Source organism: Scaptodrosophila lebanonensis, unplaced genomic scaffold (genome assembly GCF_003285725.1).
Source record: "Scaptodrosophila lebanonensis strain 11010-0011.00,11010-0021.00 unplaced genomic scaffold, SlebRS2 tig00000098-arrow-pilon, whole genome shotgun sequence".
NCBI lineage: Eukaryota > Metazoa > Arthropoda > Insecta > Diptera > Drosophilidae > Scaptodrosophila > Scaptodrosophila lebanonensis.
In genome coordinates, this window is record NW_022060568.1 from 3,791,960 (window position 1) to 3,816,627 (window position 24,668).

At 40.1% G+C, this 24,668-nt stretch overlaps 2 protein-coding genes across 2 annotated transcripts; both read right to left on the bottom strand.

Moving 5' to 3' along the window:
• Positions 1-77: 77 nt before the first annotated feature.
• On the bottom strand, positions 78-15,618 carry LOC115627987 (fork head domain transcription factor slp1). Its single transcript, XM_030523883.1, has 2 exons — positions 14,854-15,618; positions 78-185 (listed from the first exon to the last, which is right to left on the bottom strand). Exons 1-2 carry the CDS (start codon positions 15,616-15,618, stop codon positions 78-80), a joined length of 873 nt encoding a protein of 290 aa, XP_030379743.1.
• Positions 15,619-19,953: 4,335 nt separating this feature from the next.
• Positions 19,954-24,380, bottom strand: LOC115627988 (the record flags this gene model as incomplete). Its single annotated transcript, XM_030523884.1, has 1 exon — positions 19,954-24,380. A coding segment is annotated over one exon (3,960 nt), but the record flags the coding sequence as incomplete, so codon positions are not given.
• Between the last annotated feature and the right edge of the window lie 288 nt (positions 24,381-24,668).

Sequence of the window (24,668 nt, forward strand, 5' to 3'; positions counted from 1 at the left end):
TATGCCGCACCCGATGCTGCAGTTGATGCAGAAGTAGAAGTAGAAGTTGCAGTTGCAGTTACAGATGGTAGGCAGCACTATATTGCCTCATTTTCAGTTGGCAAAACGGATTCCAGTCGGAAGCTGTAAAGGCGACTCTGCGCCTTCTGAGGCAGGGGCTGCCGCTTCTTCTGCTTCTGCTTCTGCTATGAAACACAATATTCATTAACTTGGAGAGCATTAATGTTGAAGTTTCAACTGCTTTATACACAGCTCCTGCTGTTGTCCATGATGTTACTAATGTTGTTGTTGCCGGTGGTGGTGGTGGTGGTGTTGGTGCGGCTTGTGGCGGCAACTATACGAGTAACTGGAACTTTGGTTCCCATTTTGCCGTACGCTCTTTTTCCTTTCTTGTTCTTCAGTTCTCCTCTGTGGGTTTGGTTGCCAGTTCATTTTTTATGGTTTTCGCATGGCTCTGTTTGGCTGTAATAATGCGGCTATTAAACTCTGCAATCACTAACTTGAACCAATCCATTGGTTACCTGAGAATTATTTATTTTAACGATGCTGCTGAATACGGACGAGCGTGTATTATTATCGCTGTATTTTTTCATATACGAGTATTTCTTTATTTTTTGTTGCTTAGTATTTTCTTTGTCATCGGGGATAAACAGCAAGGTCGAAGACTTAACGCACAGCTAACGTTTTCATTTATCGTATTTAAGTATATACAAGTATATGTACATATAACTCGTTTTCCCTGTCACCTAATTGGCATATAAGTGGGTTGACCTCCATGAGTGTCACGGCTTTCATGCCACTACCTCTGCCACTTTTGTCACAATATTCACTACTGTTAGGGCATATGGATGCGTTGTTGCTGTTGATGTTGCTGTTGCTCCCTAAGTGACATCTAATTTTGATTGATTACTGTCCCATCGCTATTGTCCATGGTCTGTCACCAGAGACACAGACACAGACACAGACACAGGCAGAGACATGGGTACGGACAGAAGCGGCTCTAAGCCGATTAGATACCACACTTCCACTTCTACGACAATGTCGCGGTCTCAATTGGTCTATGTTTAATGGGCCAAGAGATCAAGTTAAATGTCACTTAGAATCTTTGACACCTGTAATGAATGGAGAAGAGTGTAGGTGGGAAACGACGCAGCTATAGGTCTCTCTATGGAAAGCGCAAGGGATCACAATATTCTGTAAGTATACACATTTTTAAGTTTCATCAGAACTATTTTACTTTTCAAGTGAATATTTTACAATAACTTCTAAAAAGTTAAGACAAGTTTTGTATAGTAGATCCTATATTATCCCTAAAAGAAATATTTGAATTTCCTACATTAAGGGCCAGTTTGTTGAAGAAATAATAATTATGAAATAATATTGGCTTTGAAGTGGCGCTGGATATCCAGTCTGCTGATATTCGTAGCGATACATATTGTTTTAAAACTGGTATGTAAATATTAATAATGTCATGTTTTTTAATGATAATCATTGATCAACAAATTATTCTTAATTAGAAAAAAAGAACTTACTATATACTGAGCATGTGCGAGTAGATCTCACATAGGCATAGCTTAAGTTTTGCTCTGGCAACACGAATTAACATGCGCTGTTATTCAATAACATATCCGGGATCGCTGAGCGCCAGCAGCTGAGAGGAAAACAACAGCAGTGGCAGCGCTGTGGGCGCCATACTGTCTACAACTATGGCTAGCCGCTTTGAAAAAATGTTAGCGCTATGCAAATTTCATTCATGCTAATCTACAGTAGGTAGATATGGTAAATATGTACGAATGTACATATGTATGTATGTATGGGTATAAGAAAGAACAGCTAACATTATTACCTTAAATTTAAGGTTTCTGCATTTTTAAAATTTGCTGATGAATTCATAGAGACGCTTGCTGTTTTCAAATATTGTATAAGATTGTATAAATATACACAAAAAATGTGCGCAGAAATCTAATAAGAAATGCAATTACATTGGCATCTTGCACAGACATACATACATACATATGTACGTGCAAAAAAATAACAGTTCGAACAAAACTAAAACCTACATATGTATCTTAGTTATTGCACAAACACACACTCTCGTGGGCGTTGCTCTCTTTTAAGATGAGAGTGCCAGCAAAGAAATAAAAGGCAAAACAAAGCAAACAGTTAATCGACATGGTCGTAGAAAGAATACCAATAAGGTTTAATATATGCACGATATTTCGATATGTATATACATACATATTTCTTGATTAAATAGATTAAAAGATATTGACCGTAAACAATAATTGTGTATGTATACATGAGGACTTGATGTTTTATAAAAATAAACATAGCCCTTAATTTAATATTTGGAAAAATTTGGTACAAGTAATATAAAAGGCAATTTTCATGAAATCCACTTAACTATGATCCACGCAACGCCCATGTGGAGGTGCCAGTTGCATAAGTTGATTTACAGCTATAATTTTTGATTCTTTGCTTTCACTCTTGCATTCTTAATGAGAGCACCGCTGTTAGTTGAGGGTCAACGATTAGTTTTGCGTAGCATGATAAGCGCGTCGCGTCGTTTATCGTTGTCATTGCCAAAAATGATTACAAAAGGCTTAAGTTAAACATTAAACATAATTTCAAAAAAATGCATTGTGTGTACTTAGTTGTGTGTGCTCTCTCTTTCTTCAACATCGTCAAAGTTGTGCGGACAAAGTGTGGCCCTAACAAAAAAAGGGAAATAAATTATAGACATGTGTGCACACATACATATGTATATACATACATACATACATATGCATATGCTCTAGCTTTCGGTATCTAGCAAAGTAATTTGTTCCTGTATAGTTCATATAGAAACATTTCTGGATAAATAAATACATAAGTTGTGTCCTCTCAGTCAGGAACCTTTATTCTCTAGCAGACTCTCCGGCTGAAAGCGTCATTAAAAAGCTTACATACGTCTACCAATACTAACTGAAATGCGCTGACATTGACTTATCAATAAACTGAATCTTTCATGCTAAGGGCTTTCTATAAATTAAGCTGTAAATTATATAAATTACATTAATAAGCAACAAGAATTATTGTATTGTGTGTGAATCTGATGGAGATTTGAAGTGTGTGCATATGTGTGTGTGTATGCACACACACACACACACACGCACACGTTACATTTTGAATGACACAGCTCAACAGCTAAAGTCAGAGGCAGAGTAAGAGTCAGAAAGAATCAGAGTTATATATGTATGTACACATGTAGGTATGTTGTATGTACATACGTGTATATGTGTGTAGCCACAATCATGGCCAGCACACGCAGTCGTCAGGAGATGAATTTGACATGCGTCTCTGATGATGATTTATTTTCATTTTTGTATTTTTAATTCACTCTTCGCCATTGTCGCTCTCACATGGACAATAACAACAACAATAATAACAACAACAACAACAACAGCAGCAACGGGCGGCACGGACTGCCGACAACAGCAATAACAACAACAACAACAACAACAACAACAAAAACAACATTAAAACATTAACAACAACAACAGCAAGAGCAACGACAGCGACACGACAAGCCAGGCATAATCTTCGATGGCAAAAAGTTAATGATAAAGATGATGACCATCAGAATTGGAATAATGTATGTATGTATGTATGTTTGTATGCAGTATGTAGTATAGTATGTGGCTGCGGGATCTTTGGTCGCCTGACTCGTTGGATGGTTGGATGGATGGATGGATGGTTGGTCGCTTGGTTGACTGGACGGACGGACAAAGCAAATCAGCTGAACTAAACTGAACAACTGAAGTTGAGCTGTCGCTGTCGCTGTCGCAGAGTCTTGTCTCGTCTCCAACTGACTCAAGAGCTGAAGCTGTAGAGTCTGAGGCCATTTTATCGAATGGCCCGAAACGGCATTGTTCAGTCTAGTTTCAGTTTTGGCTTTGGTTTCGCCTTCATCGTTGGGTGCTGTCGCCTTTAGCCTGTGGCCTCTTTTGGGTATGGGTTTGGTCAGCTCTGCTTCCTCCTTTTAGTTTTTTCTTCCATTTTTTTTTTTTATATTTTTCTTACCATTAACCTGCTAAATTACCAATAAGGCAAAGTGGATTTCACTTCAGTCTTTCGCCTCGTGATATGCTTTATGCTAAGGCTGATCCTGGCAATGATTGTAGCGAAGTAACAAAATTGTTGCCGTGCATACCCACATACACACACACATATATACATACATATACAAGTAGTTTGTAAGTATGCGTGTATGGCCTGAGCTGCCCTTTTGTGCCAGCAATCGTCTGGGCAAGAGGAAAATCTTGAACAGATAATGACCACTGTTCTCGCACTCAACTACAAGATGAGCGGCTGATATGACGATGACGAATGCGACGATTTTGAAGACGCAGTCACTCAGTCAATCCAGTCAGTCAGTCAGTCAGTTAGTCAGTCCAGTCCAGTCCCGTTCTGTCCAGTCAGTGAGTTGCCTGCTTGAAGGAGGAGTAGGAGGAGGCGTTGATGTTGACCGGTCGTCGTTGATGGTTACGAGTATGTTGCCGATTGCTGTTGTTATTATTATTATTTTCGTTGCTGTTGCTGTTGTTGTTGCTTTTGTGTCCAACAGTGCCACATCCACAGCCTCATCTCTTGACCGAATGCAGCGTCTTGCTGAGCCTCCTGTTATTGGAATAATGAGTTTTTAGTGATGCGCATCGATTTGTCAATTGATGATTTGTTGTTTTCAGTTTCATTTTTCGATTTATTTTCCCCGTCCCTCTCCTGTCTTGCCTTTTTGGCCTTTTGCATGCGGCTGTTCGTGCATGTGTGTGTAAAGTATTTTTGAGTTGGCATTGTTTAGTGCACATACATATATAGTAAATATATATCATTAATTCAACTTTTGTCATATTGAGAGCTCTTCAAAATTGATTGATTGCATAGTTTGCATCATGGGGAGTGAGAAATTGTCGCGATTATTAATGCATTGCTTACATATGTGACAACATAATTGATGAATCAAAAACTCAGCACCCAACCCAAAAAAATACAAAATTCAAATAATGACAACAACAAAAAAATCCTATAAGCTACACATATAGTACATATGTATGTATGAACGAAAAACGAACACGTTGAAAAAAAAAAATTCAAAAGCAAGTTTAAGTTTTTATTTCAAAGGAATGTGTCAGTTTAAATCACAGAGTAAGAAAATAGTGATTATTAAAATCAAAGGATTAACACGTATTTATATTTGTTTTAAATTGCTTTAAAAAATAAATATTTGGCCAAGCATAAGGAAAAGTTCTTCAGATTCTATTAAAAATAACATAAAACGAATATAAATTATTTAACATTAAGTAATGCAGCGAAATCCTAGACCTTCTGTGTAATAATAAATATTTATTTCACAAAGAATTTATTATATTTATTTTCAACAACTTATATTAAATTTTTTTCATATACCCGAACCAATTAATATTTACCGAATCGTTGATATATAACCAACATACATTTTTGTTATAATACATCCAAATTATGTTCCTTGTTGTACAACATTTGTGCTCTCAGTGTCTATACATACTCGTATGTATGTATGCCTATTGAAAAGACTTAAAGAACTTAAAACTATTCATGGAAATTGTAGGGATTTCCATCCTTTCATATTAACAGGCGAGACCTTAAATATAGCTTTGCTACCTTCTATTGTTGATTACTGCCTAAAATCCACCTGGACATGTCTGCTTATCGACGAAATCCCGTTAGAAATGGAACGAATTAAAGGACGATGGTAGGGGAAATCTTTGTTGAAATGTCAAAGACTTTCAAAGTGCAATCCATAATATTTATGGAATCATCTAGTCGAAACTTGCATACTCTGTTCCAAAGAAATTGCGCAAATATCAAAAGAAATTCACAAACTTTGCCCAAAAATTGAAATACCCCATTCACAATTGATGTCTGTGGGGGCATTTCGGGCGCATTGAAGCTGGACAAGTGGCAGGTTCAAAAGTATGTGTTGGGTCTTAGCGATGTTCTTGCTGCTGTTGGGAAAAATCACATTGACGTGTGCCAAAAGAGCGTAAAACCTCAAACACGTTGTGCAACTTTCGTACGTTACAGTTGAACCGGAAACGGAAATCTAATAGACCAAAGCATGCATAAGTGATGAAGCGAGAAAACAGCAACCCACACCAACACCTATACACACACACACACACTCACACTCACCTCGTCCTTCCTGCTGAAGGCATTACACGGCACACACATGTGCGCAAAACCCTTTTCAATGTTTCTGTTGCCCAAATCTTATCAAAGATGCTTGAAGTTTTTTGGCACCCCCTCCAAAAGCATTCTGTCCATCCATCGTTCGTTTTCATCCTTTTTTATATTAACCCACGGCAAAAGTTTTTCCAGCAATGTGCCCGCAACCTTTGTCCACTTAGTGGCCGTCAACGCTGACTCTGCGAAGCGGGGTAGGGAGCTGGGTGGGATTACATGTGTGTGTCACGACCTTGATATGGTGAACACATGTTCTCAAGAAGATTAGCCTGTCAATCGGTTCGTTGAACGATTGCGATTACTTTTAAAATGTTATTAAAAAAGGAAGTGAGCAGAAAAACAAAACAAAGCCCTGCTAAAGTCTTTTCCCAAAAGGTCCGCAAAATTTAGAAATTGCAAAGAGTACCTGCGAAGTGAACGCATCGGCTTAAAGCTGCGAACTGAACAGAACAGAACATAACACAAGATATCATACATTGTTTGATTTGCCATTTCGCATGCAATGGCAAAAACATTAATACAGGATGCATACGATTATGATACTCGTCCGGGTAAATAATCGCTTTGTTTGTTCGCGAAATTCTCTTCATTCGCTCCGGCATTGAAATGCGCCCCGCGGTGCAAACATTGGCGCCTTTTGCCAGCCTTTTGGTCGATGCCGGTTCACAATATTTGAAGCCATACCAACCTATATTATGCCTTTATGTCTGTATGTGTTTGTGTTGGTGTGTGTGTGTGAATAACTTCCTGTAGCCTTATGAAGTGTAAAGCAGGCAATTTGCATTTTGGGAAGCGTTTTGCCACAAACTGCCTTTTCAATTTGGAAACATTTTTCAAAAATAATCGTACCCTAATTATGAGTGCAAGAACTTCGTTTCAACTTAATATTAAAGAAAACACTAAAATGTATTGCAAAAAGGGAAAAATGTTAAATGAAAGTATTTTATTTTAGAATAAGAATATGCCTTGGACTGTCTGCTCTGTTTGCATGAAAAATATTGTCGCATAAATATCATAGGAGATGGTTCTATTAACGTTCTCATTAACTGTTTCTACATTAATACACCTAATTCTTTTTTTTACATGGTTTTAACACGGTTTGAAAGTTAAAAATGTTACACGACTTTATTCCATTTAGCACGATTCATTTTGCATTTTTTTTCACGTTTTTTTTTGCACGACTTTTTCTGGAGCCAATCTACCGTGTAAAAACAGAATTAGGTGTACTATATATCCATGCAAAGCACATTAAAGTTGAAGAAATTTTCCCTAATTAATAAAATTCTAAATAACTTTTTATCAAAATAGGTTGAGCAAAGAAAACTTTTAAAATGATCTTAACGCGCAAACTTATAATGCAGTTGAAAACAAAAATAATATCAATTATAATTAAGAAATTTTGAATTCGATTTGAGTACTTTAATATTCATGTGGAATAGTGAAATTTTGAATTATTGTTAATAAACTAATAGGTAGAAACGAGGGAAGGTTCTATGTTTTTGATGGTTTAAGAAAAAATTCCATACTATCGATAGCATCACCATAACCTGTTTACTAATAAAATTATAAAAATGAATCAAAACGCTGTAATGTAGCTTATGTGTAAGAATAATTAAAATCGCAGCGAGATCAATCAATTATTGTTTAAAAAGAGAAGCCGCTTAGTGTAGTTGTATGATTTTATAAAAGTCCTGGACAAAACAGTTGTTGATACGTCTTTTATCTTATTCCACAAGCAAGGAAATTTTTTAAGTTAATGCCTAACGTAGTGTCTTAAGGCCATAAGGCGGCTTATGGCCTAGTAATATTTAAATCCCTTTTTAAATTGCAATTTATACTCTATTCGGTTGCAATTAATTAGATTCAATTAGATGGTGTATTGGATTATCTTTAACCAAAATCCATTTGTAGACATGCTCTATTTAGAGTCGACTGTTTAGTTAGCAAGTGGTTGTAATTCTTGGTATTGCTACCAAAACGTGTCGCCCAATTGTCATTAAGTTTTCATGGCACTTCAAACCACCACATCACGTGTTGTACGAGTACTCTTTTCCATGAGCCCCTCTTCGAGCTGATTGCCTGGTCCCGGTACCCAGTCACAATATTTGTTGTCGTTAATAATTTAAAACTGACTTTGTGGCATTTTATGGTTGCATTTTTCTTTGCCGACAAGTGCCCATAACGATTTAGACGATTGACAGCTTCGAAGTGGGTGTCCGAGGGCCTTTAACTGGTGCTGGTACTGGCACTGGTACTGGCACTGGCACTGGTACTGGTATTGGTACCGGTGTTGTACCGGAGTATGTACCAATGTCTACAGCTCTGCTGGTGCTGGGTGCTTTTTTGCAGTTGCTTTTCTTTTTGTCGCTGTTGTCGCTCTTGTTGTTGTCGTTTTGTTGTTATCATCCGTGCTGTTGTTAAGTTTGTCATATTTTATGGGCCGGTTACGTCTGGCGACTTACTGCGGCCCCTCTGTCGAGTGATATATATGACAGGCGGATTTTGTTTTAGTGGCATGGGTGACAATCCCTTCAGGAACTTTTATTTATTCACGCATGTTGGCAAAACTGAAAACGTGTCCCTTACACGCAATTCAAGAATGGCAACAGCAACAACAACACCAACAACAACAACAACGGCAACAACAAAGACACCACTCGACCACATGGTTGGACCTCTTCAACAGCGCTGCTCCTGGCCATCATTACACCCCGCCATACGCTACCGGCACTCATCTCCTGATCCTTTTGAAGCTCTGCATTATTAATTATCGTTAATTGCATATGCATACACACTATTTTTGTTGTAATTCCAAAACTACAAGTAAGAGCTACATAAATACAACGTAGTAGTTGCCGGCAGTGGACTTGGAATTGCCGTATCGAAAGTTGCATGAAATATCCTTTAAGAGCATAATGAATATTCCTTACCTTATCCACTTACTTATCCATATGGTGTGCCAACTTTAATAGCGTATAATCCGTAAAGAATTGGGAACATTGATTCATGCTTGGACTCAATAAAAATGTGAAATGTGTAGCTTCGGCATTCAGAAGAATTATTTAAAAACCGTTCAATGTATATTTAACAAAAATTTTTAAAGAAACTTTATGAATTTTTTCGATCTTGCAAATAACCGATTATATTATACTTGTATTATATATATTATATTACTGAACTTCAAGATCATCAATGGTAGGAAAGTAGAATAATTTCGTGAATGTGACAAAATATTTGCTTTAAAAATGTGGGTCTGTCTTGCTTACAGCTCCAGTTTGAATCTATTTTTAAGTCGTCTTTTAGCCAACAAAAAGAACTCTTAGTACTTTATTGTTCCTTCAAATAGAACATTCAAAATGGAGGAACTGGAAAATAAGTTTATAGAATTCCCACTCTCTCTATCAATCTAGCAGAGCGCTCAGCATATATTTAAGTACCTGCTATATATTTGTGTTACGGGCGGGCTTAAATGATTAGCTGCCATTTCACAAAATAGAGCAAAAAACTACAGTTGTAAGTAGAAAATTGTTTCGCCTTTACGCGCAGGAGTAAACTTTCTGCTCATCCTTTACGAGCTTGCTAAATATTTAACGCACATTGTAGCTTACATACATAACTGACCGTGTCCGTACCGTTGAGAAGGATAACTATGCGCACCTCAGACATCCACTTCAGGAATACAAGTACGTAACCTGACGTTGTATGTGACATGTTTTGGTCAGATTAATTGACTGCATTATTTATGGAGCGCATAGAAAATGCCCAAAACTGCGTGCTCACATACATATGTTGAGAGTTGACCTTTGTTGGAACCAAGGAAAAGGGGTACGTATGAAAATGTCTGCATTCAATCATGGCAAGTCCGAATAGGGGGCGTAGATGCAGGCAATGTCCTGATTCTACGTTTGTCCATCTGCCCACAAAGTCTGCTTCTTTCTTTGTTTCATTGTTAAGCGACACGACTCGTACTCGTTTATATGTAAATGTATGCACGCACATATATCAGCAATATAATATTTATGAACTCAATTTAATATAACGAAGTCTTCTTCTCACGCCAATGCAATCGATACTGTTAAGGTTCGGCAAAGGGCAGTCCTGGTCCTGAGTGATGCTCAAGGAGTACGAAAGTCATTAATAAAGAAGAGGAGAGAATCGACAAAGTCAATTGATGTTGGCGAGTGCTCACCAGACCAATGCAAATGTAAGGCATTTTTTAGATTTTCGCCTATAAGCCAAGTTGTAGTCACTTTTTCGTCTGATATTCTGTATAGTAATGGGTATATTTCATCTCAAAAGTCAGAAAGTCTCAAAGTCTATAGCAGAGAGATGAGCTGAGATGATGAGATGATGGAGAAACAACAACACAGTTGTCCAATTTGGAAACTATTTCAATAAGTCTGCATCTAGTAACTTGTTGTTGATTTTAATCGCGTTAGACAAGGAATTGATTTAAATAGGAATTTGAATTTGTTGAACATTTGGATATTTGAATATTTAGATAATAGATTCGGCAACTCATATATGTATACATAAGTATATATATTTTTTTAAAGTGCTTTAAAAGCCCTTAAATTAACATTATCTATTCAAAGCATAACATAAAACTGGAGTAATGCTTACATCAATTATTCCCCTTGCAGCTACTCAAATTTAATTTTTGTTTTTATTAGCATAAGGCTTTAAATGTATTTTAATAAGGATTTGTCTTCGGATGAATAAATCAAGTCTTCTCGACAAGTTTGCTGTTTTGTTGTTCAAATGGAATGGTTCAAATATAAATATTCAGCACTTCTATTTTATTTTATGTATACGCTGTCTATACGCTGCTTAAGATCATGCTAAATAAAATAATAATAAAACAACAGCAGAGGTAGACTTCATATGATTTAAAATATTTTGAGCATATCTGCAATATATCGAGAACTCGGGCAAAACTGTAAAACTGAACTGCAAAATTAACTTCCTAACAAACCTTAATTTGATGCACATTTCAAAAAATCAACGAACAATTCAAAACTCTTCTTAAATTTAGTGGTCCTTCAACCACTAACCACTATGTGTTTTTTGGCATTTTGAAGTTAAATATCTAGAAAATATGTTTCCGTTTTGTGGGACCATTTGAGTATCTATGCCTTTTCCCAATTTGCAAAGGGACTTTTCAATGGAAAAAATATACATTTTAGCTCGAAACACGAGCTTAGATCCATTTCCATGGGAAGCTGTATATAAAACAAAGGAAGCTTTAAATATGGAGCCTGGTAGATGAACAGCCCCGACAACTGCTACAAAACAACTTGCAACACAGAGTGGACTGGGCAATAAAAACAAATACAACAACAGGCAAAGCAGCAACAGCAACAGTAACAAGAACTCAAGAACGCCACAGATCGCGTCCTCGAAATGGAAAATAAATTACTTTAAACGGTTTCGAATAGCAAATTGCAGATTGTCATTTCAAAAGACATACCTTGCCACACATATCAGTGTCAATGACTGACCGGGGGCAAGGGCGCTGTGCGAACTTTAAAATGACGAATGACCACAAAACGACGCACGAAGGATCACAAGAAGTAAGGCCAGAACGAGAACGGCAATAATAAAAACCTCCAACGGGCAGTTCGCGGGAATCGAGATTGGGTTGAATTTTTATAATTGAGTTTGAAGAGATTTTTTAATCTCTTCTTTTGTGCCCTTAACCTCTGTCTGTGTGAGTGCGCATATACCTATACTATATACATGCACTTATATGAGCTGGTTGTATAGTATATTTGTGTGTGTGTGTGCGACTGTCCGGCATGTCCATTAGTTGGTCGCCATGTCAAGCTCTGAAGAATGGAGAGCAATTTGGGTTCTCGCCTTCTATTTTGGCTAGGCCAGACAGAAGAATGGCTTCCCTTTCGTCTCCTCTTGCTGCATATATTCACGCGTGTGTTTTGTTTTTCAAAATGAAGGACATGGACAACGCTAACGACAAGGAGAGATTCTGTATTTAAGGATATTTGGAGAACACATTTAATTTGCTAACATAACGCTGCTGTTAAATGGTAATATATTGAAGTAGAGTTTGTAAATATGATCTGTAATGTAGCTTATGATTTGGGCTTCTTTTCTATTAATGTAAGAGATTATCTTTATTTTCACGAATCAAAATCTACTTTTAAAAATTGTTGTTTAATTTAGAATTCTGTAGTCTTATTAACAAAATTATTTTTATTTTTTATTCTTCTTACAACCTATTCAACAAATGTCGGTCATTTCTCTAGTTTTATTTAAACATAATTGTTGCTGGAAAGCAAAACAAAAAAAAATCAAACAATTTTTATAAAATATTTTGGATCTTGATAAAGGTCAAGAAAAGCGCTTAAGATAAATTCAGGCTTTACAAATAAATATTTACAGTTAGCACAAAAGTGGCTCTCTTTCAAGCAACACGATCTAGAATTTTTTCCAGTTACGGGTCAAAGTTTCCACTACTCCAAAGGAAACTTCTTAACAAATTTCTATCTGCCGTTTCAGTTTATTGATTGTTTTTTCATAAGTTGAAAGCAATAATAGACTCAATTCTCAAAGAAGGTATGTAATATTATAGAATAGGTGTTTAAAATAGACTTTTGTGATAATACTTTTGTTTAAATACTTGGATCTGAATTTTTTTGCACTTCTCTCTGAAGCTATTGGGTAGAAAAAATGTTCCACATTGTCTAAAAAAAAACTCCTTATTATCAAATGCCAAGCAAGCCATTTTTTGCGCAATTATTGCATCGGAATCGAAGGGTTCGATATTGGCAAGTGCAGTCGACGTGGTTGCCATCGCCAATCGGCCATCGACGATCGCGGTCGTACGAGCATACCAACATAATACATACATACGTACATACACGTATATTTATAGTATGTATATATGTACGTATCATCGTCAAAGCGTGTAGAGCGAAATTCGTGCCGTGACCGCCCCTTTCAACTCTGTATATTATCAGATTAGCTCTTTTCATAAGTTATTTTGGCTTAGTAGTTTCATGTTCTTGCTGCTGCATGTGCTGTTGCTCTTTTTGTTGTTGTTGTTCTTCTTCTTCTTGTTGTTGTTGTTGTGCAAACCCATAAAGAGCAAACGCAATATTATTTGGTGCAGGCGTACCCATACCCTAGTAAATACTAGTTTAGCTCAACGGAACCGCAAATGATTTTGTTTTGGCTTTAACTGATTTCTGTTTTAGAGACATTGCTAAGACCGTCCGTACACGAGAGATCCTCCACTTAAATAATTGTTCCTGATCTGAGATAACCCTCAGTTTCTGTAAGCCAAGCAGATAGAACTATTTTGCGGTATGAACCATAAGCTAAATGTTGAGTAATTTATTTATTTATTTATTTATTTCATCGACAAACCATGCAGTCGATGTACATAAAAAAGCAATATAATAGAGAACTTAAACTAAATAAAACTAAAGAAATAAAAAAGCCTATAAAAATCACAAAAATATCTAATCACGACTCCGACACGGTGGGGGAATTTTATTTGCCCCGATTCACAGCAGAGAGTAGTAATAAATAATTGTGATATTATTGTACTAGAGCATCATGTATTATAAATAGCAAACACAACTGATGGAACCAAAAGATAAAGCCTTAAGCTATGCTCAGGCAAATAATTTGCAAATAGATTGGCACAACTTTCAAGAATCCTTTCAAATAGATGTTGAAAACAAAAATATGTCTATAGTTTTCATTCTTTAACAAACGTCTTTGAATAACGTTTCTGTTTCAATTTTATTTTTGGAAAATTGTACGATAAAATGCTTTAACAATATTTAGCCGTGCTTGTCACAAGGATGTCTAAAGGATTACTTCAATATCTAGGCAAATCAAATATTCCAATATTTTGTGAGATTTGTCTGTCATTTTTTCTTTGCTTTCAAAGATAATTTATTTATTGTTACATTTTGTATTCATATTTTCAAATTAGTATACCTTACTATATAAACTTATACGCTTTACCTAAACATTTTTAGTACGTTTTATTTTGAAACTAATTAGTTTAATACTTAGACAAAGTTAGGCTAGATAGGATACTTATAGATCGCTGCCTAGTGATAAACTTACTCAATTGCATTACTCAGGATTAGAGAACTTTCTAGCTCGTAATTCTACTCTACTTGTGTGTATCTGCACTATCTTAGCATTTATTTAACTAATTTGCTGGATTGGCTTGCTAAAATGCTTCGATTAATTAACTAAAGCGCGTTCTACGCTAAAAGGAAACTTGAAGTGTTGTCAATCAAGTCATGAACCTAATTCCCATTTCTATGCCCAAAAGCTGTTCATTTGTTGTTGTTGTTGTTGTTGTTGTTGTTGTTGTATCCATTTGCTGGAATAAGCGGCTGATGTGGCAAGTTGTTGCTGTTGTTGATGATGTCGTTGGTAGTAGGTGTTGCTGCTGCTGTTTGTGTTGTTGTAGTACTGATACATAAGTGGCGCTGGATGCTGTTGTTGTTGATGTTGTTGTTGATGTTGTTGTTGATGTTGTTGTTGATGTTGGTGATGTAGTTGTGGCGGCATTGGCCTCTCAGCTGGCTGTGCGTAAGTCCAGGCTCTTTGTTGTTGCTGCTGTTGCTGTTGCTGATTGCGTTGATAGTTGTGCATCATAATTGTCTGGAGTTCGTCAGGGATGGGACAATAAGCAGCCGCATTGCTTCTAAAGAACTGAGCATACAATGTGGCTGTATCGGTGGACTGCTGCTGCTGCTGCTGCTGATGTTGTTGTTGTTGTTGATAAGGATGCATATAACCCTTGCCATATGGCAGAGCTGCCTTCGAACGATTACACGAAATGTTGGATAATGCGGCCATGTGGCGGCCCATCATCGCTGTCTGATTGCTGCGTCTCAGCCGCCCTGTCGTCTCACCAATTGTTAGGTCTTCGGCAAATGGATCCAAAGCCCAATAATGTCCACGTCCCGGATCGTCCAAAGCACGCGGCACCCGCACAAAACACGGATTGAGGCTCAAATTGTGACGTATCGAGTTTTGCCAGACACTCTTGTGGTTCTGATAATATGCGAAATTATCGGCAATCCATTTACAAATACCACTCAGGGTCAAACGTTTCTCCGGACTGCTTCGAATGGCCATAACAATCAGGGCGCTATATGTGAAGGCCGGCTTGGCATCGCTGGCATTGCGATTGGATCCACTTCCTGCATTGCATTCATCGGACGATGCATCCTCCGAAGAATTTGAATCGCTGGGGCTACTGGGCGAGCCATTCACGTAATACTTCTGATCATTTTTGCTGTCCAGTTGAGTTTCGGAGAGCAGGGAGCGTATAGAGAAGCTCGATTGAAAAACAGGTGCCATTTCCAAAGTATCTTCTATGATTTCTTAAACTATGTTTCAAATTCGATGCGATGTGTGTTCTTTCCAAGCGTCGACTGTTAAATGCGACAATAGATGACATGTTTCTGCCATTTATAGGCCAACATACAGGTCATAATTAGGGAGCATTTTGGTGGACCAGCGGCAGATTACTGAATGAGAGATTAGGAACTGTTGCTACCAGCCTATTGGGTGACAACATCACTCCGTAATGCATGTAATCTGCGATTGGCCTTTTCTAATCGCCAAGCAACATTGGGCTTATTGAAAAGCAGATCAATGAAAGCCGTCGGATTCATTCATTGATCCCATCACCCAGTATGTGTCGGTTATTGGATTAGTTGATCGCGCTTCTCGTTATCCACTGCATAAATTGGATTAATTCTACCTGCGCAAGGTCTTTCCTTGACACATCATATCAAATCAGGGGTCTGCTTTGGGCCATGTCCATTGATGTGCACACACATATGTATGTATGATGATCATACTTGTGGATTCTGATTCCAACCGATTTAAAATATTTTACCTACATAAACTCCGATATTACCTGAACAGTTGAGCGTAAGCTTAACAGCTTGAGTGCATTTTTAAGGAAAATATCAAGGAAATATGAAATTCTCTATTTCTTTGCGCGTTATATGTTTCGAGATGACCTTAAAACGCCACAAGTGTAGAAATAGCTATAACCAAATTATGTTTGAAGCACCCTCTGTATAACAAAGCAACTGGAAATTTTAAATTTATTTATTTTTGGCAGACTCCTAATTCGTGTCTAAAAAGAAAGAGAAACATAAAAGAAAAAACAGACGAAAAATGGGAATAATTTTGAAATGTCTCGTCTCTAGCCAACTGTCTTGCAGGTCTTACGAATAATACTGAAAATTTGTCAAAAATAAAACCAGATTTTTTAAGATTGCAGGGAATAGAGTGATTAAAGGAATGGCGTATTGTTTTAAAAGTTGGGCAAACGTTTGCATTTGAAAATGCTCGCTGTAAATAATTTTGTATAATTTTAACGATTTTAGGTGCTTAAGAGGGCGATTTTTAATCGGGCACATGTATGCTTGTATGTGTAGCACACACATGTAGGTGTGGGAGGCTCAGCGCTTCAATTAAACTGATAGGAAGTACATACATTTATGCAGTTATATGTACAACTGTAGACTTCCAGTGCAATCTAAACTAACGAATGCATATCTAGAATAGTTATCGCGAGGCACCCACTCCGCTACTCTCTCTCTCTCTCTCTCTGTCTGTCTTTGTCTGTCTCTCTGTCTCTCTCTCCCACTCACCCATTTTTGCACTCCCTGCCGAACAAATTAGTTGCAGTTGGTAGCAATACATTATCAGTTTTTTGGCTGCCACATCGCGACACCGTCCCTTCCAGCCTTTCGTAAAAATAGCGAACTCAGCCATGGTGGCGCTAACCCGATGGCAATGGGACCCTCGAATAGTAACACGAACACCCCCCAACACCACTGTGGCAGAGACTAGACATTGACTGCACTCTCGATGGCATCATAACTACATACATACATAGATGGCCACACGAATAAATTGCACATACGAGCATACGAGTATGTATGTATGCACACATACATATACAAGTAAACAACGACTGTCTAACACTCACCTGACTTCGTCCTATGGTCACATATACAATTTAGTAAATACATATATACTCGATTATGTGCAGTGATATACAAGCGGCGCATTCTGTAAATGGTACTTCTATGTACAAGTACATACTTACTATAGTATATATACGAGTACTACGGGTATATGGGTACATGCCTGACTCTCTTCGCAATCATGAGTGTAAGCATGTTTGGGTGCATGTACTAAGTTGTTGTTTATTTCTGCTTTAATTCGGTGCCTGTTTAAATCGAATTTCATGCCATTATACTACGGTAATGGGGAATGGGGAATCTACATATTATTTTTGCCATTAGGGACGATGTACGATAGTTTTGGCGTTGCAAAACTTGTGTGTTTTATTCGAGCTAGTTCAATGGCTAGGTCTGAATACGAGTATGGGAGTATGGAAGGAGTTGTTGGAGCGCAGAGATACCATACATTGCTAAACGAAAACCATTGTTAGTAATTAAAACTGAAAATAGGTTTTTATTAAAGCTACAACGACTAGATATAAGAATTACACTTTTACAGCCTTTTATAATTTTTTGAATATTTTTGACATATACAAGTATATCGGTCCCTAATGCTTACTGCAATATTGGCCTTCTACTTGTATAACGGTACGAGTCTTTTTAATAATATTTATGGAATGGGAGGCTCGACCTGGCGACAATTTGTCTTTTACGGTATATTAAACTCTTCTTTTGACATTATTATTATTTAAGTAGCAGAGAATGAGCTGCAAAATTGATGCAAGATGTGAGATTACACATACTTGCAAATTAAATTAATGGCAAAAAATTTGGATATTACAGATGGATGACTTTACATAGGTGTGTGTTTTTTTAAAATACTAAACTCATAAACTTAAACAATTGGATCTGGTACGTGGAGAATCCGATATCAATAATGATTTCGACTGCACACTTCTTATGTGCAGTTGTGCTCGTACATACTTGTATATACAAGTATACTATAACTTAGAATTCTGGGGTAAGCCTAATGGATAGCTGACAGTAATTCCTTTCTGACCATTTCCTCACACATTACACTTCAAGTCCTTTTGGTGTTTCTTTGTCTTACTGCCAAAAGACTTTCGAGCTTTGGCCAAGAAGTTTGCGGCGCAAATCTACATATCCGTTTATATACATATTGTATGTACGTATGTATGTAGTATGTATGTAGTTGTAGATAAAAGACGTCATTGCATTTACATGTGTTAGCCTTTTACATACGTACACATACTATATTAAAGAAATGAATAAAATATATAGCCACCATATGGCTGGATACGAGCACATGTATGGTATGGTAGTGTGTATGTAAAGAGGGAGGGGCATGTGTAAGGCTGCATTTACATACATACACGTACATACACGTACATACACGTACATACTCGTATGTACTATACACATATGGGTGTGTATACAGTGTCTGTCTTGTTTTCTGTTCTGCGTGTCCGCTGCAGGCTTAACGATAACATTGTGGCAATTTTATTTGCCCACAATCTGTTGTTTTTCCTCGAGCCTTGCTTACAGGAAGGAAGAGAACGAATTTCAGCGGAAGGAAACACTAAAATGTTACTTTAAATAAATTGCAGTACGGCGAGGCTCTCTGTTATTTTCTCTGCGTTCCTATTGTACGATGATGAGGACGTGGACGTGGACGAGGACGAGGACGAGTACTGCCAGTGCTACGAAAGGGTTCGATATACATATAGTATAGTATATATCTGTATGTAGTATCTATTAATTTAGATGCCTGGGGTCGTTGTGAGGTTCAGGGGTGAAGGAGTTGACATGGACAACCACACGCACAACAACAACAACAACAACAAGAACAACAAGAACAAGAACAACAGCAACCTGGACGATAATAATGCATACAAATGCTGAATAAAATGGTGCATATATAGTATTTATTTCTCAAGACAATCACGCCCTCGCAGACAAAATGAGAACGGGAGCAAGCGACAGAGCGATAGAAAGAGAGTTTCGAAAATTTACGAGCTCTTCTTTAATCGCCCCAAAATAAATCACATGAACACATGGACATCCTGTATATCAGCAACACCATTCCTTTGGGTGTTGTGCGATGTGTGGGCTTCTGAGCCAACTATTCGAAACTCAGTTAAATGTGTATTTCCAGCAAATGCAGTTGGAGGCCAAAGCTTGTCAAGTATTGGAGGATTTCTTTACTCTCCAACAGCCTACAATAATGTGCCTTGAATTACCAGAGAAATGAAGAAACAATTCTTTTTTTTTTTTGTTTTCTTGATATTTTATTGCAAACATATATAGCTTATAGAGAAGTTGAAGGTATTTGCCTGTTTATTGATTCAGAACTAACCCACTATATGATACTATAGGACAAAAAAAAAAAAATTATATATATATAACAAAATAATGTTAGTGTACGGGAAAATATATCAAATCAGTTTTATCCCTTGAAAGCAAAGTTGTCGTTGACTCGTTATCATACAATACAAATACACTTAGGTTTTGAATTAAAAAAAAAAAATTACATATATGCGATACTTATTTACTATACTTATATATTTAAGCGAGTATCACTAACAATATTATCGTTATTATTTAATATTTGTTACTCCTCCCATTTCACTCAATTCTCTACAATTTATACTTGTACACAAAACAACAGTTTTTATAAATACATGTTCAAAAAAAGTTTTATATATATAGAAAAAAAAAATGCTAGTTGATCATTCTAGTGTTTAATATTATTTATATTTATATAGTATTAGCCTAGTAAAAGTTGATTTATTATGAGCGCGGTTGATGTTTACTCCTAATGTACTATTAAAAGACAAAGACCTCCTGACTTTGACAACCGCCTGCGCCTTCCTTTCATCCTTTCCTTTCCTTTCCTTTAAGTGATTATGAGCAATGCTGTATTACTAAGATTTTTAGCCTGATATTGCATGTCAGTGGAGCTCGACAATGAAGCGACGTTGAAGCGACAGCGACAGCGGCAGCGAGAGACTGGCCATGGACACATGGAGTGGATTATTCGGTCTGCACGGTCTGCACGGTCCACATGGTCCACATGTGTCTCTCGGGGGCAAGGGAGTTTTGATTCATTTAGTGATAAAATGCCAGTGCTTTGGCATAATACGAGGTACATGGTCATGATATGCGATCGGGTGTTTGCCTTTGAGCTAGATGATGGGCAGTCGCAGTCGCAGCCGCAGCCGCAGTCGCAGCCACCGAGCTGCCTGGACTTGAGTGCAGCGAATTGTTGGCGGCCTCCTCTTCACCACCGACGCCGACGCCGACTCCAACGCCGACTCCGACTCCAATGCCGCCTCTAGCCGCATGCTGTGAATCGTATTCAGGAGAGACGGGACGCATTGTTGGGTATTGGGTGGGTGAGTGCGTTTTTGAGGCGGCATTGTTGTTGCTACCGCTATTGTTATTGTTGTTGCTGTTGCTGTTCCCCAACGATGAGGTGCTCTCACAGGAACGTGTGCCCACCGGCGGCGTTATCGAATGCTGTGAATTCGAATCGGACGAAGTGCGTCGACAAAAGGGACTCAACGTTTGGAAGGGGCTGCTGGCCAGCATGTGTGGCGCTAGCGGCGGGAAGCGTGGTATACGTGACAGTCCATGGTACAGCAACGGGTTACTGATGTGATTGAGCTGTAGACGTGGATCGCTCAGGAAGGCATTCGTTTGGGGCGGAGCTTCGGGGGAGAAACCTTGTCCATGCCCATGACTGCGAACGCTGCCCGCGGCATTGGCGGCGGCAATATGATGCTGCAGTGCCTCAAAGCAGAGTGGCACATTTAGCCCACGAGCTCCGGCACATAGGCGCGCCAGAATTTCGGCTTGAATTGAGCTTGGCATGTTGGCCGCATGTCCGCTCGCACCGCCTCCAAAGTTCTTATTATTATTTATGTTTATGAACTCCAGCAAGGGATCCACGGCGGCGGCAGCGGCAACTGCAGCAGCCGCAGCGGCGGTAGCAGGCGTATGATGATTATTTCCATGATCATCGCTAGTGGATAGCAGCTTGCGATGCAGATTCAAATTGGAGCTGTGTCTGTCCCGACTGCGCTTCGAGGGAAAGGCGGCATTGCAGCCATCGATATTGCACTTATGATGCAATTTCAAATGGACGCTCTGATAGTGCGTCTTGAGATGAAAATGATTTTGAAATATTTCACCACATGCCGTGCACTTCAATGGATTCTCTTTATCGATTGGCACCTCGGGCTCTTCGGCAATGTAATCACCATTGGCATCCGCTTTCAGCAGTCGCTCTGTGGGTGGTGTTATGGGACTGTCTTCGGTTAGCTTGTCCTCATTGTTGTTATTGCTGCTCTTCGCATTGCCATCCATATCGATTTCCTTGCCATAGCCCCCCAGAGTTTCATCGCCCATCAGCTCTTGCTTGATGCGCAAATAGCGATTCTCATCACTATCGGCATAATGCATTAGCTCATCCATGGGCTCCTGCTTAATGCTGGAACTCGCCAATGTTGGATTGTTGGCAGCTGGCTCCAAAGCGGAGTTACCAATGCTGGCGGTTGTGTTTAGCGATAGGTCCAAGGTTTGCTCCTGCTTGGCCTGGGGCTCTTCCAATTCGGATTTAATGGTGTGCTTGCTCAGATCTGTCGATGCGTAGGGTGTTAGGGGCGGTGAGGGTATTGCCTTGGTTGACTCACTGGAACTTGAGGAGTTTTCTTTGGCTGACTGCTTGGCATCTAATGCGGCCGCTTCATCGTCGCTCGGCTTTGTTTTCTTGATGGACAGATCAGCGGCAACATCATAATCCAGGGAATTCTCACAGGAGTTGTCATCGGATTGCACAGTACAGCGTACGGGGTTTTGACTCTTACGCTTGCGCTTACTGGCAAGGGCTAAAGCGCCTAAAGCACCAGCAACATTTCCTGTCAAACTACCAGGAGTTTGTCCACTCGTATCGCCACATGAATCAGTTACACTTAAAGAGTCATCATTAGCCTGTTCGCCATGCATGTTATCGGGATCCACATCTGCATCCACATCGGCATTTTCCTCAGCATTGAACTCCCCCACCTCTCCTACTCCATGCGTCCTTTCTAGACTCTTTTCTTTGGTTTGACTGTGGCTAGAGATTCCTGACGTATTGTCACCTAAGGTAGATCGCTCATCACTTTCATTGTCCATGACAAAATCATCGTGGTTCGCCTTCTCCGGTATGCTATCTAATTCATCACCCACAACCACAATGCCATCGCCGTCATCATCATCGCCATCATCATCGTCGTAGTCGCCGATTTGTATGCCAACCTCCAATATTTCATCATCGTCATCATCGTCACCATCGATATCGGCATCCATCTCCTCCGAATGCTCTTTACCCCGTCCACGTTGGGCTTCGTAGCGTCCCAGCATACCGTTATCCATGTAGGATCGTTGCAAATACTCCTGACCATGCTTTAGTTCCAGCGAACCCATCGAGTGATGTCTCAGGTCTGGCGGTGGTGTTAACAATGGGAAAGTGCCAAATGGACCCAGACCCGCCATTATTCCATTAGGTGCTTGCAGTAGCAACGGATGCGGTTGAGCACTTCGTCCATCATGTGGGGAGATTTTGCGTCGCAAGTGCGGTGAATGGAGCTTGGGATTCGGATTGGCGCTATGCCTATTCCTCGAACGTCTGGAACTGAACATCATGCTACAGCCATCTACAGTGCATTTGTGCATTTCACGCAGATGTACGGCCGAGAAGTGAATTTTGAGAGCACCCTTGTCGCAGAAGGTCTTCAGACAAACATTGCACTGGACTCGTTTCTTGCCCGTCACCGGATTAATGAACTGGGTACCCAGATTTGCTGGCATGGAACCCCACTGGCGTTTGCCCGGTGAGTGCGCCTTGCGACCTCCTCGCAAATTGGACGCTACCGCTAGACGTGTGATGCGCTGTGACGAAGACGAGGAGGAGCCGCCTGACTTATCGCCGGACATATGACGCGACTTGAGACATGCATCTGAAACTATCTGATTTTGGTATGAGTTGCTGCCGGCTCCGCCAATGCTGGAGGACCCTGCCGTTGCTGCTGAGGGGGAGGAGGCCGATGAACGCGCCACCGTATGCGAGTGTGGATGCGAATGTGCATGTGCGTGTGGATGCTGATGGAATTGGTTGCTGGGCGACATGGAGAGCGGCTCATGCACATGACTGTGCTCTTCGCGTTGACTACTGTTCACTGGCTTACCAGCGTCTGCTTTGCACGTGTTCTGGCCCTTGGACCCACCGGTCGCCGCCAGCTCCAGATTGGAGGCCATGCCCGCAAAAGCCTGACCCGCCATCAGAGCATGTGGCATGGGATTTACGGATGAGGCAGCGGCAGCGGCAATGGCGGCCACTTGATTGCTCGTCAGACCACTGGCGGTGGCGCCACTTCCCACATTCGACGGTGAGACATGCAGCTGGGACGGTGCATGCGGTGGAGGCGGTGGTGGTGGCAAATGGTACGGCAACGGATGACCGGCCAGGGCAATTGCACTGAAAAACTGATTGCTTTGGGCCGCGGCTGCAGCCGCCGCAGCAACTGCCGCACTTTTCTCCGACGGGGTGGTTGCCTGGTTGATGCGCCGCCGCGCCTGCGCAAGAACCGCCGCCTGTTGCACCGCCTGCTGTTGTAGATGCTGTTGATGCACAAACTCCGTGGGACTCATGTCGCGCGGATGCGACGACGACGACGACGTCTGTGGAAGCGGCAGTGGTGGCGGCAGCGCCGAGAAAGCGCTCAGAGTGGCCGAATTGATTTTGCGAAAGTCGAAGGGCTGCATGTTTTGCAAATCACTCAGCGGATTGAGCTGGGCCGTGCTCATGCCGCCGGAGGCTGCAGCACCGCTGGTGGTGCAATTGGTGGTGCAGCCGCTAGTGCTAGTGGTGCTGGTGGGAGACTTTTCCGTGGGCGAGCTTGGCGGGTTGGGATTGCGGAAGTAGTTGACCAGATGACCACTGGGCGGCAAACGGGCTGCTGATAGCTTCTGGTGCAGCTGCGACTGAAACTGCATCTGCGCGTGCGCCAGAGTAGTGAAGTGTGCATTCATCGATTGCACAGCATTGGCAGCAGCGTGTCGTGATGTTGACGACGACGACGACGACGGCGACGGCGGCTGTGGTTGTGTCTGAGGCTGTGGCTGTGGCTGAGGCTGAGGCGATAAAGAAGTGCGTCGACTGGGTGTCATAACCATTGGGGACAGCTGCTGATGCGGCCTGCTGCCCCAGGCCAAAGAAGCTTCGATGCTTCCCTCTTGCTGATGCTGATGTTGATGCTGCTGCTGTTGTTGTTGTTGCTGTTGTTGTTGTTGTCTCAATGCCTCACTGATGCATGCGATATAACTCTTTTCCGAGTGACTAAATCGATTGCAGGGCGT

Excerpts from the sequence above, each read along its gene's own strand:
- LOC115627987 (XM_030523883.1), bottom strand. The coding sequence starts at position 15,618 with ATGGCACCTGTTTTTCAATCGAGCTTCTCTATACGCTCCCTGCTCTCC. Across the intron at positions 186-14,853 it reads AACAGCAGCAACAACAAAGA|CAGAAGCAGAAGCAGAAGAA; the intron begins GCCTGGACTTAC and ends TGTGTTTCATAG.